At 39.3% G+C, this 13,897-nt stretch overlaps 1 protein-coding gene across 5 annotated transcripts in view; it reads right to left on the bottom strand.

The window, feature by feature from the left end:
* Positions 1-13,897, bottom strand: part of USH1C (USH1 protein network component harmonin) — a 48,941-nt gene that overhangs the window by 17,946 nt on the left and 17,098 nt on the right. For 3 of the 5 annotated variants that reach the window (XM_088653314.1, XM_088653318.1, XM_035120323.3), the window contains exons 5-15: positions 13,493-13,601; positions 13,379-13,403; positions 12,106-12,163; positions 11,548-11,651; positions 10,844-10,928; positions 10,244-10,303; positions 9,848-9,904; positions 8,055-8,197; positions 6,591-6,656; positions 2,982-3,106; positions 1,611-1,687 (exon numbers count right to left, since the gene is read on the bottom strand). In XM_088653314.1, coding sequence (XP_088509440.1) covers positions 1,611-1,687; positions 2,982-3,106; positions 6,591-6,656; positions 8,055-8,197; positions 9,848-9,904; positions 10,244-10,303; positions 10,844-10,928; positions 11,548-11,651; positions 12,106-12,163; positions 13,379-13,403; positions 13,493-13,601 — 909 coding nt within the window. The remainder of the gene's footprint in view (positions 1-1,610; positions 1,688-2,981; positions 3,107-6,590; positions 6,657-8,054; positions 8,198-9,847; positions 9,905-10,243; positions 10,304-10,843; positions 10,929-11,547; positions 11,652-12,105; positions 12,164-13,378; positions 13,404-13,492; positions 13,602-13,897) is intronic. The other 2 variants (XM_088653315.1, XM_035120330.3) reach the window with 1 other exon arrangement.

The following is a 13,897-nucleotide window of genomic DNA, read 5'->3' as shown; positions in this document are numbered from 1 at the left end:
TAATTTCATGCTCATCAATAAATTTACATGAGTGTACAATTTATTGGGGAAAATACAGAATGGATTAGAATGCACTTTCCACAGCAAACCTTCTCGACATTCACACTTGTCAACATTCTTTGTACCTTGCGAATTGTGGGAAATTTTCCTTCATACCGATAAAACCACCCAAAAGCTATAAATAGGTAAAGGAGAAATATATGACAGAGAGCAATATATTACACATATACAGTACGAAAAGGTAGAGTTCCATATGTACCAGGTAGGCAGCTGTTTAAAAGGGGGGAAAGGCACTCCAAAGGGATCACACATTGTAGAGAATGCTGTATCTTTAGCCACACTTTTATTTTAACTTCAAACTAGCTATTGATAACAGGCAAATAATAGCACTCCATTATTTTTCACTGCTCATATCAATAGAGAACACAATTGTTTAGAGCTGTATGAACAAGGAAACACACACACAGGAGCTTTGTGCTCCTAATGCCCATTGAGAGTTCCATTAAACATTATTCACACTCAGAGTAGACACATTAAAATTAATGGCTACAGCTAATTTGGGCCCATTAATTTCAATTGGTGTACTCTGAGTAGAATTTAGTTAAATATAAGCCAAAGCTCTGAACCCAAGTATAAATAAAAGCCCACAATGATTTGATGGTTCGTTCACGACATGCAACTTTCTGTAAATGGGAACAATTAAGCTATATTTTTCAATAAAAAATAGTGTGCAATAATCAAATTACTTTAACACAAAGTGTGCAAATAGAAATAGTTATATGCCTACTGAAACAACACAATTCTGTTCATATAGTCACTATATATATTGCAGATTTCTCTAGCAGTTAACTGCAATTTATGTAATGATTGTTAGCAGCTAGCCAGTTTTACTTTCACTGGTTCTAGATCAGTTGAACACCAGTTACACTATTTTTTGTTGTGTTTAAATATTGTACACAAGCATGCGCGATTACAGTGGCATCTGTTCCCCTTTCCTTTAGACATCCCTATAACCAATGATGTTAGTTAAGAATTCAATTTCCCTTTTATTTTTCATCTTTGCGCAGAAAAGCTTATAACCTTCAAAAGCTATCAGACAAATTTAATGAATCAGAATTAATTTAACAAACTATTTCATTTTTATGAATTATGTTTTGCTGATTCTATAGGCTGATTCTATAAGCAAAAAAAAATATGTTTTGCTGATTCTATACATCCTGATGTACTGTGGTCAATGAACATTTAGCAAAAAAGTAACAGGCTAGTTTCTTAGCTTACTCCTGGTTTCTCAGAGCATGAGTTGAGCCATCCCCAGAACACTGTTCCAGTTTCCAGTGTTAGAAAACAGGACCCATAAAAATCCCTTGTTGGTTGAATCCAGTATTATTTCCTGTCTTGCTCAAATATCATGCACGGCATTCCTTACTTGCTCCATATTTATATATACGGGTCTAGCATAGCAAGTTAAAATAAGTAGTGTCCCTAAGAAGAGAATTGTGGGATAAGGAAGACAAGTGTAGTCCAGTCCATCATTAAGACTGACTGCCAGGAGGAAGAGGAGTGCAGGAAGCATCAAAGTCAAGATAGGAAGCCAAGGTGTTACAGCAAACCTGTTGACTCTCTTTCGACTTCATTCCAACCATATCACCTGCTGCAGAATGGTCAAGTGCAGTTTCATCTACATCTACTAGACAAACAAAGGAAGAAAGAAACAAAGGAAAAAAGAAAAGATAATACTTTGGGTGTTCCACACCACCAATGGATTGGAAAGAATTGACACAAAGGGAGAGTCCCTGAAGAAGTTAGGCATGTCTTCTTCGGATTTAATTTTTGAGGAAGCTGAAGCAGTTTTCAATAGCTAAAGAAGAGAAGGGACTTACTGACAACTGACATCTCTGTATCATCCCATTTCATGTTTTAATACATCAAGGAAGCGGAGGGTTAAATTCAGTGCAAGTCACTTCCTTGTTCTCTCCATCCCTAGCCTTAGAGATACTATGCTAGTATTGGAAACTGTAATCAGTATAATGAAATTGTCTTTACAAGTGCTATTTTAGAACACATATACCTAAATAGAGCTGAATAGAGACAGCTACACTGGTGTAATATGGAAGGAGAGCTATGGGGGATTCATATAATGGAGCAAGCTGATTGATTCATCGGCTATATATTTAACAATCAGATGAACTCTATGGTTCAAGCAAGAACACTTATTTTTAAACACATATACGATTCAAAAGGGACTGGGCATTATAGTGCTGTTCTGCAAACTAACACTCTACTTCTGGACTCTGAAGGATTGGACAGAAAGGCTTCTGCAATGCTATTCTAAAATGAATCAAAATGCCAGCCATCCATCCATTACAGCCAGAAGTCACAACAGAGCAGTGAAAATGATTCTGACTGTCCAAACAGTAAGGCAACCAGTACAGTTATACCTTGGAATTTGAACAGAATTCGTTCCAGAAATCCGTTCGACTTCCAAAACGTTCAGAAACCAAAGAGTGGCTTCTGATTGGTTGCTGGAGCTTTCTGCAGCCAATCGGAAGTCGTGGAAGCCCTGTCAGACGTTCAGCTTCCAAAAGTAGTTCGCAAACTTGAACAGTCACTTCTGGGTTTGCGGCATTCGGGAGCCAAAACGTTCAAGAACTAAGCTGTTTGAAAACCAAGGTACAACTGTACTGATCTCTTGGAACTAATCCTTGTTTTGATGTATTGTGTTGTGTGGAACTGAGTTCTACTTTTTCTTCCTCAGTTCATTTTTATCTTCCTTCTGATTAAAAGCTCCCCTGAATCTGTAACACTTAATCAAGTTAATAGAAAGAGGAAAAGAATCAATGACTACACCAGGCACCCATTTCCACAGCCCAAAGGCATTAGCTTCTCACAAAGCAGTTGTTTTGTGAGAAATACAGAGTTGTAAATTGTAGTTAATGATGCAAAGTTCTAACACTGTCTTGGATGAATTTTTTTTTACTTACTTCGGTGTTTATGATGAGGAGGCCTATGTACTTCTGCAACTACAGTTTGGGGAGACTTTGATTGCTCTTTATGACCCCAGTCTTCTTCCCATTGCTTTTTAAATTTCTCCTCTTCTGCCTTTATCCTGAAAAGGAGTATAAATTATTCAGTTGGATTTCTTTTTAAAAATGGAGGCTGACTGGCCCAGTTCATACGTACAATTAAGCATAGCTGAACAAGAGTGTGGCACACATGGCAAAAAACAAGGCCGCTTTCCTTTTTCACTTAGTCCTTCTACACTACCTGAAGCTAAACCATAGTTTTATTTATCATTATGTGTGAACCCAGCTTAGTGTTTCATCTCCTCTAAACAAACCTCCAGAGGTAAGCAAAAAAACCCCACTTTCAGTTAGTTTGAAGCAAGACAAACCATGAGCCTAGGTTTCCATGCAATAGTAGCCCAAGCCATGGTTTAGTTACAAGCAGTGCACAGAAGGACCAGAGGAGGAGTGATGCAACCATGAGTTTTGCTCTGGGCGCCAGCATGCTTGCTTGCTTGCTCACACTAAGCCATAGTTTTGGCTTAGTTTTACATGGGAACACTTGAGTTTGCTTATTTTATCTTTTATCACTTACACACTTTAAAAATATCCAGACCTTTCAACTGCATATTAAAATAAAGAGTGTGAGTCAGCCAAAGTTAAGTACTCTGAAATCCTCTTTATTTCAGCTGAAGAGATTAGGTTTCCCCCCATTGAAATAAATGGAGCTTAAAAATGTCTAACTTTGGCTAGATCTAGTGTTGCTACTGAACCAAAAATAACCACCCTAGCCTTTTACTTTTGGGCCAGCTTCTGGAACACAGTTACCTCATTTTTACATTGTATACCAGGTTAGGGTGATGACTTTTTTACAACTTCATTTTCCTGTATCATAATATGATGAGCTTTCATTAAAGATTAGATAAAATCTTACTTTCAAGGAGATTTGATAAAAAAAACCTCTTGCACAAAATGATTTTTTAAAAATTTATTTTTCAGTTTTTTGACCATTTTTGAAGTCACTGTAAGCAGATATAAAATTGAACCCAAGCTTTAGAGTCACATATATACAACATTATATAGGGTCATCAAACACACAAGGGAGCTTTTTTTAGCTGCAGTAACAGTATAGACGCCACTAGAGGACGATCTTTTGCTACCTCTCCTGTAGGTTCTTTTCCCAGCATGCCCGGCAGGGTCTGCTGGCTGAGTTTTGAGGTCCCAAAAAGGGGCATTTACCTTGCGCAGGTGTGACATTTGTATACCCTATGTTGCTAAGAACACTCCCCATTGTGGAATGTGGTGTTGTGTCCAAATTTGATACGAAATATATATAGAATTGTTAATACAATTTTATGAAATGGTAAAACGGCATACAAAAAAATTAAAAACTGTTTGTGCATAACCTTTTTTAATATTTCAATGGAATATACCTCATTTTAGTCATTAATAGGCAAAAGTTCATCCATTTGTGTTACAGGAAATGATTTTTGAGAAAAAACTGAAAAAGTCATCACCCTAATACCAGATATGAGAGACCTGTAGTCCTGTATATGTTGTTGGACTTTAGTTCCCATCAGTATCTGCCAGCATGGCCAAAGGTAAGGGATGAAATGAAATGTAATTCACAAAACTTCTGGAGGATCACAGATTCCCCATTCCTGCTGTACCTTTTAGGATCTCCTGGGCCAACTCCAGTGCATGAGTCCAAGCCCTGAAACCACTTAAAAACAAAGCCCCAACTGCTGCACAAGTGTTATATGCACACATAAAAACCAGTTTTTCAGATCTCTTAAAATGCAAAAGCAACAGGAGGAGAAGAATGACACAGTGCAAACTAATACACTCTTAACACTACAAAATGGTGTACGTAAGACAATAATTACATAACTTTAGCAAACCTAACCATGAGTTTCATCATGGTTTTGAGATGGTTGATATATCAACCTGCTCATAATTTATGGGTAAAATGCACAAGAAAGAGCCATAGAGCCTCATGCTCTATGTTTTTGTTTGTTTGTTTGTTTGTTTCCTTTAGGAACTGGAGTTAAAACAGGATCCAAATATTTCCAATAGTCTGGCTTATACTTAAGTATCTCAGCTTAGAATGAGCAATGTGAGTAAACTGCACCAGCACATTTGCTTCCAGTAAAGCTTCCAGGAAATCTTTTGGCACCACCCCTAGTTCCCATGCCCTACTGTAACTTAGTCTGTAAGACCCAAGTCACATGCAGCTGAAACAGCTGCATATTCCTTCCCAGTTTACCCTATCTCTACTATCTTCCTCTTCCTCTGTTTTCCTCTGTGCTGAATTTCAGACCGTAAACACCATGTGGCAGGTTAAGTACCATGGAGGCCTGCCCTCTATATACACAGATACATAAACAAGCAAACAATAAAGCTGGCAAGTAAGTTAAACATGGATTAAATCCATGATCCAGTGATCTGAATGGAATTGGCTTGTCAGGTGGTACTAAGCCTCTACACTATCTTCCCAACAGGGAGTCAATATTGCTTACTGGGAGGGGGAGAACAGAAGCAACAGGAAGACCCCAGCAATCCTGCTGGGGTATTTGCATTGTACCAAACTCCCCACCATCTCCACTTCCCCACTGCTGAACCTTAACATTTGGAACACGATCATTCCCATGGTACCCTAACTTGCAATGTCACATATGGAAATGCATTCTAATGGAGCCCATTATTCAGCCAGTTTTCTTCACAGCTTCCTGAGATTAGTTAGGATTTCATGCAGGATCCCGTTTTCAGGCGAGCTGATGTAGGCATTTGCCACAAAGAAGGGCAAGAGTGTAGATCAGTTGGAAGCATCTGTAGTCAAGCGGCAGAATAACACGACCGCTGTACATGCTTCATGGAAAGCAATGTGTAAAGTGAACATGTAGCAAGTGCAATGTGTTTTATCACTAGAACAGTATATATGTGTTTTGCTCAGACTGATTTTGAGGTTCCACTGGCAAATGGGATTTATTTTGGATTTAAGCTATTTTATTGGACTTTCATATTTCTTTCCTAATGCCATTGCTAACTACTTTGAGCCTTAGGTGTGGGAAGGTTAGGCATTCAATCAATCAAACAAACAAACAAACAAACAGTTATGAACATTTGGATGCCTCAATAATTTGAGACTGCAATGAATTTAAAACTGAGAGTCAAGATGCAAATTCAGAAATAGCACCTGGTAAAGGCTTTCTTGTGCTGTACCACTTTGGATTGCAGGCAGAAGGAGTGCATGGCAATACAGCCCTTGCCAATGTCAAAGAGAAGCATTCTAGGGAAGACTTCTCCCTCACATACTGTTTTTCTGTGTGCAGAGAGTTTTTATACAGGGGAGGACACATGATTTATCCTTCTGCAATTTGAAGTGCTGCAGGGTAGGGGGCTTTGACAGGGGGGGGGGTGGAATGACAATGCATTTATCCTGCTTCACCCTTTTCCAGACCATAAAATCCTTGTAAAAAATGGATCATAGAGGGAAAATAACCAAATGCAGGTGTGTGCGTGCGAGCGAGCGAGAGAGAGAGAGACAGAGAGAGACAGAGAGAGAAATGAACTAAAAGGTAACTTAACTGTTCGATTTCTTTACGGTATCTTTCCTCCTCCTCCGCAGCTTTTTGTGCAATCTCCATTTTTCGCCTACAAAAAAAGGGGAAACAATTTGGAGTTTTTAACCTAACTACAGTATATGGAAAAATAACTTGGATGAAGAAAGAAAATGCTTTCGACCAGCTAAACCAGGCATAGGCAAACTCGGCTCTCCAGATGTTTTGGGACTATACTTCCCATCATCCCTGACCACTGATCCTGTTAGCTAGGGATGATGGGAGTTGTAGTCCCAAAACATCTGGAGGGCCGAGTTTGCCTATGCCTGAACTAAAGCTATATAACTGGTGGCCCACCAGCATTTTACTACCGTAGGCTTCTTGCTTTGGGTGCCTGCCTGAAACTGTAAGAACAGGGGAACTGACATACATAGACCAGACTGTGTACACTCCGATGAGTCACAAATTCAGAAGCCTTCTTTGGTACCCTCTGACACTGCTTTTTTTAAAGACAAGCTTTCCACCACAAATATTTAATAAGCATGGGAAGCTCCAAGCACGTACTCAAATATGAGATGCACACATGGGAACTGCAAGATTTCCTGACACCACCCCCCCCGGCATCTCTCAACAATGTTGCCACCCTAATGTTAGGCTCATACACTGTCTTGCAAAAGTAGTTAGGGTTGTCTGGGCTTTATTCATCAAAATGTTGAATTTCACATGAAAAATTGATGTGAAATTTGTCGAAGATAACAACTGTGCACACTTACTGGGGAGCATGTCGCAGTGAACTATTTCTGAGTAGACATGTATAGTATTGCTAGGGTCAGCCCCAATTTATTTATTTTTTTGCACTTGTGGTGAACTACAAAATCGCTCTCCCGCCAGCTAAGGAAGCAGGGGTAAGTGAAGATCTACATCAGAAACAGGGGCGGGGGATAAGGAACAAGGGTGGGAGGACACCTGCAGGGCCTCCTATTTGCCAAGAGGGGTAGCGGCTGCTGAGGAGGTGGTAGATCCTTCATCCAAGGTGTACACTGCACCTGTTGCTGTTATCATGGCAGCAGCAGTGGGCGATGCCTTTCTTGGAAGCTGGATCTGCTGCCCCTGTGGATCCTGCCACCTGAGACGGCAGCCTCACCTTGCCTCATGGGTTAGCTGGCTCTGTGTATTGCTTTGTAAATCAGGACACATACTGGTAACTGAAGTGGTTGGGTTTTTTTACCCTAAAGGTTATGTTATACTTTTTTGCCTTTAACACCATACTGTACTGTTCAACAACAAATTTCCTATCTACCAGCTGCCAAGAAATCTAATGTACTACCCAGAAGCCACAACAATCTTGATTATGTTAGTCACTGCAGTGCCCTGAGGCCTCCAGAAGAAGGCGAAGTTAGTTAAGACGCTTCCTACACACTGTAAGCCTCAGCACTAGCACATTAATGCCACAGTTAATTTTAGCAAACCCGATGCATCACCAAGATCTTACAATTTCTCCTTTTCTTGCTGTTCTTTCAGGATCTTATTGGTCTCCAGTGCAAACCTCTTCTGGCGCATCAGTTCTTGCCGCTCCAACTCACGGCTAGACTCTTCCCTCTGCTTCTCCACTTCAGTCATAAACAGCTCCTTTCCCTAAATATTATTTCAAATCCCTGTTAATTAAGTTTTGTTAGCAAATTTGTATAGAATTATTCTCCCTTTGAATATCGTCTAGGTAACACACATTGACAATACTTTTTTCCCTAGGCAATGAAAATGGTTGCTTTTATCTAGCAGATGTATAAAAAAGAGCTATTTTGTTGTTTGTAGTTATTGATTGGTAAGAAATTTTACGAATTAGATTTGTAAATCTTATAAATAAGATCTATATCTATCTCTATCTATCTATCATCTATCTATCTATCTATCTATCTATCTATCTATCTATCATCTATCATCTATCTATCATCTCTCTCTCTCTCCCTTCTTTCTAGTCATCAGTAGGAATGTAAAACCTCTTTTAATTTTTTTAGTGAACATAAAATGTTGCAAAAATTTCAATTTTCTGGGTTCTTTTTTGAAGGGGTTTCATTACAAGAAATATGAAATCCAGTTACAGGTAGGTAGCTGTGAAATCCAGTTACAGGTAGGTAGCCGTGTTTGTCTGACGTAGTCAGGGGGGAAAATTCCTTCCAGTAGCACCTTAGAGACCAACTAAGTTTGTCATTGGTATGAGCTTCCATCTGAAGAAGTGTGCATGCACACGATAGCTCATACCAATGACAAACTTAGTTGGTCTCTAACGTGCTACTGGAATGATTTTTTAAATTTTTTGTTATGAAATCCAGATTATTAGTGTAAAACTCAGATTTATATACGTGTGATTATAAGTCTATTTTAGATAAATTAAATGCCATGCTTTTTCACTTTAGCATTGTGCTTGACACTGTCATTACCTTCAACGTGTATACAGTATTTCAGAAGTGGTAGCCTACCTCTATCTTCTTGTAACTGCATATTTCACACTGAATGGTATGAATACAGCATCAAGAGGTGTTATGCCTAGCTGGTTATACAAGCATTCTGACTGTGTTGTGAGGGGAATGGGAATGTATTTTAGGAACTGGGTTAGTCACACTGCTATCTTATTCCCCACCCCCTTATTCATTTGAAAGAATGGGTAAAAAAATTGTAGCTGAAAATCAGTCTAAGCACAGTGTCATGCTTGATGGGAGAGCTATACTACCTTGGAACACGATTAATGTTAGTGAAATTGATTAAGTCACTTGCAGAGCTGTGTACCCTTGTGGGCTGTGATGCAGATGCGCTGCATTCATACATGATTGCTGCAACAAACAGGTAATGTCTTATTTGGGTAGCTATAGAAGGCAATTTTTCATGGCTGCTTCCCCTGTGGTTCCATGTGCAGGAGTAAACGAGAACTATGGGGTAAATATGTTGCCCCCTGGAAAGATTTCTAACTCTCCCTTGAACATTCAAGGCTTATTTGAGGTTCTAAAATATTTTCACATGCCACAAAATGAACAAAATAATATGCACAACAAAATACAACCAGTTCAGAGGAACTTATCAGTGAACTGCTGATGTCTCTAAAAGATGACATTCAGATGTTCATAAATTACTTAAACTACTTAAGCCCCAAACAACCAATTTGAATCTAGATTATACTGGAGTTGAGTATACCGTATGTCTCCCACCCCCAGTGTCTGGCTAGCATATGTACTTTGAGAACCTCTACATTTTTACAGGGTCTTTGCTGATTACGATGGCATTCATACTTACGGCTCCAGTTACAACCGTGATAGTCAGGGTTTGACTGCTTTTCAACACCTTCACAGCCTGAAAAAATGGTGGGGGGTGGGTGGGGGAGAGGAAAGGATAATATATTTGCATGCAAGTCTTTGTCCAGCTGCAAAGGTGTACACAGCACAATTACAGTGGCACCCTCTCCACCTGGTAATGATGCTGACTGAATCTCATGAGCAGGACAGTTAAAACAATGCAGATGACTTTGTAGTAACAGCAGCGTCTGGATTCAAACATTTTAAACTATACTCCAATATTTGTTGGCTGAATCCTAAAAAAATCTGAAAGTTGTGAAACGGATTTATTAAAAAGTTAGTGTAAAATGTCCATTTTCAATTTATAAAAATAGGACAACTTGGCCCTTTTTATTACCTCTTTGTGATCCACATTAGAAAAGTCCATTCCATTTACTTCAACAATCTGATCACCAACCTGAAAGCAAGGAAACAAACAAAACACTTGAAGCTTCAGCAGAGTTCTCACACAGGCTTCAGTTCTCAAACCAGTTGTTTCAGAAAAAATGAATAAGATGAGACCACTGCAGAACAACTAATTTGAAGATTAAGATAAACATTGGGTTGTTTTTAATCTTTCAATTTTATTGAATTTATTCACTTTGCATTGGTGTCTGAAAGATAACACTGATTTTGTTTCCTTTAACATGGCCATTTCAACATAAGAGCTGTCATGGGTTCAACAGTGCTGTCCCCTCTGTTGATGGGAGGCATCCAGCCATAGTACAGGGAAGAGGGCAATTCTTGGTTATTCCCGTTTTTTTTGCAGACCTCTGTATGTTCCAAATTCTGCTCTGGAGGACTGAAGGACTCTCTGGAGTAGATTGAAGATGTGCGGACAATAGAGAACCCTCAAAATGTCTTCCCTCCCCTTTCCTCTAATACATGCCTTCTATCGGTGGAGAGGACAGCATGGGGCTATCATGGAACCAGATGGTTTTATCAACATTGCACTTACCTCTAACCCTACTTCTGCAGACAGAGAATGGGGTTTAACATTACTTATGAAAATGCCTGGTTTTTGTGTGGGACCACTGGAAATGCTGGAATAAACAATGAAAACAAAATGGCATTACACGATGGAATAATGCAAGTAAACAATCATGGTCAAATAACCAAGTACTGTAAATAACTTGGTTACTTTCAGATTGATGAGAATACATTGGATCAGATGTACAGCAAATGTACCTCATTTAAGCTCTATTGGTGCCATAGGATCTGTAACAACCCACTAACACTAATATTCTATCACAGTCAACACTGTTGCACGATTAGACAAGGCACAACTTTTATCAGCATGCCAAAGAAGTACTGTATAAAAGAAACCGAGTCATGCCTTAGTCCATATGAGAAGATAAGAGAATAAATGGATTTTGCGACCTCGTTAATTATTGGTAATGAACAATTCTTCGCACAGTGATTCAGTAAAGAGGGGCCTACCGTCAGCACACATTACCCAAAGACGAAAAGAGTTGCAGCTTTGACCAATAATGGACAAGTGATGTGTGCAGCAGCTTATATCTGTTTCTGAACACTATCATTTGCATAAATATATTTAACTTACGATCCAGTCACAGTTAAACCCTTCTTAATTTTGGCTAGATCACACCCATTATATTTTCCAAACAAAATGAGTGATGAGGAAAAAAAATGGCAGCTCACCTGCATCCCATGCCCTTTGTACCAATCAAGCTAATGAAAACTTTCTTTTCTTTGTGGTTTTTTCCTCCAGATGATGCAAGACCTGCAACACTGCTTTTACCTTCCTAAAATGCAAAAATGAGGGCAACAGAGTTTCCGACACTGAAGTCCACCAGCTAAAAAGGCATGCTGATTTTTTTTTTTTTTTTTGCCCACCATCAAAGTCTAGATAAAGTTTCGCAAAGCACCGGGGGATACAGAAGGAAATACATAAGTTTTTGTTGATAGGTTTTACACATACTCAGCATTATCATATAATGAACTCAATTCTCCACGTGCCTATATCCAAAAGTGTTTTGGAAATATATAATTCATACAGTCATCCCATTCCAAATGTGCTCAGTGTAAACCAAACAATTTTGTACAGTGCTCAAAACACTATATATAAATATAGTATTTATATAAATATATCTATAGAAATATATATAAATCTATACACTATAAATAGGTCCAATACAAAATTTGATTATGATCACAGACTTTAAAATTTGCAGCAAAAGTTATTTTCTTAATGCTTACCCCAGGATCTGATACAAATTGGTCTGCAAACTGCCACTTGAGAGGCTCATCAGTAGAACTAGAAAATATATAAGTGGTTAGATATGAACAAAGAAAAGATGCTGAAATAAGTAATGCACTGAGGATGCTTTCGTACCACACCTCTTGATGTTGGGTTGCAACCTAAATTCCCCTTGCCGTGGACCAGTCGGGATGTTTAAACAGTTTTCTGTCAGCTGGCTGTTGGTGATTTTAAAAGGGTTTGGATAGCTAATATTTGTTTGGCTGTAAGCAATATGACGCCCAATATACAGAGTCAAATGCATGCAAAGACAGACTTTGGCAGATTAAGCAGATGAGACCAATAGTGGGTCCAACAGTCAAGAAGGTAGTTTTTGTATGTGTTGTAGAGGGAGAAGAAAAGGCTAAGCCAGGCATCCCCAAACTTCGACCCTCCAGATGTTTTGGACTACAATTCCCATCATCCCTGACCACTGGTCCTGTTAGCTAGGGATCATGGGAGTTGTAGGCCAAAACATCTGGAGGGCCGCAGTTTGGGGATGCCTGGGCTAAGCAGCAAACCCTATACAAGTCCAGAGTGGAGTCCGTAAGATGGTTGGATGGCAACTTGTACACCTCCTTCCGACAATACCTGCAGCCAAGCTAGTGCCAAATGTATTGCTCTGCTTTCCTTTGGACCACATCAGTGAGGCCCAGAGCCAAATGTATTGCTTGGCTTTCCTTTGGACCACATCAGTGAGGCCCAGAGCGGGGGCTTGTTACCTTGGCAGTCCAAGACCTCCTTATGCACTGCCCAGGCTTGTGCTCTAAGGAGGTCACTTCAGTGCTGCTAACGCAGATGTTTGACTTCCCTCCTGGACATATACTACATTGTATCCCAAGACAGATGGATGGCAACAACATAAAACTGTTTAGTTTTCAGTTTTCAAAATGTGATGCTACTAAGCAGAGGAAATTGACAGAAGCAGTGTAGAGTGGTACCTCTAGTTACGAACTTAATTCATTCTGGAGGTCCATTCTTAACCTGAAACTGTTCTTAACTAGAGGCGTGCTTTCGCTAATGGGCCTCTTGCTGCCGCCGCGCCGCCAACACACAATTTCCGTTCTCATCCTGGGGCAAAGTTCTCAACTCGAGGTAACTCTTCCAGGTTAGCGGAGTTTGTAACCTGAAGTGTTTGTAACCTGAGGCGTTTGTAACTCAAGGTACCACTGTAAATTATTAGATCCATTCCATATTGTATGTAAAATATGCATTTAGCCAAAAGACAATTACCTTTTCACAGGTATCATACCAACATCTGCAATGAAATAAAGTTTACTGTCAGTTGCCACAATAGCACTAAAGTATGGGAATTTTAGCAAAATATCAAAACAATGTTCTACTCACGTCTCACTTTTATAGACACAATTTTCTTTGTGCGAATAAGATTAATCACTTCTTCATGAGTACATGAAGAAATGGAGTATCCATTTATTCGAACAATCTCATCTCCAACCTTAGTTTAAAAAAGAAAGAGAGAGAGAGAGAGAGAGATGGAAGCTGAGATAGCTCGGTTGGGGTCGTGGGTTTGAGTCTCATGTTGGACAAAAGATTGCTACATTGCAGAGGGTTAGACTAGATGACCCTTGTGATCACTCTCAACTCTACAGTTCTAAGTTTCTGTGAAAATAGTATTTTATATAGTGTGTTTCAGAAGGAACAAACAATTTCAAATTGACAATCCATTTGAAAGAAGCCTTTTTTGTGTAGAAATGAAACATATGCTGCTGTGAAATTAATGGAACACATCTT

This window comes from Zootoca vivipara, chromosome 1 (genome assembly GCF_965207765.1).
Source record: "Zootoca vivipara chromosome 1, rZooViv2.hap1.1, whole genome shotgun sequence".
Lineage (NCBI taxonomy): Eukaryota > Metazoa > Chordata > Lepidosauria > Squamata > Lacertidae > Zootoca > Zootoca vivipara.
The sequence above is the reverse complement of the archived record's forward strand: the minus strand, read 5'-3'. Positions and strand labels throughout refer to the sequence as shown.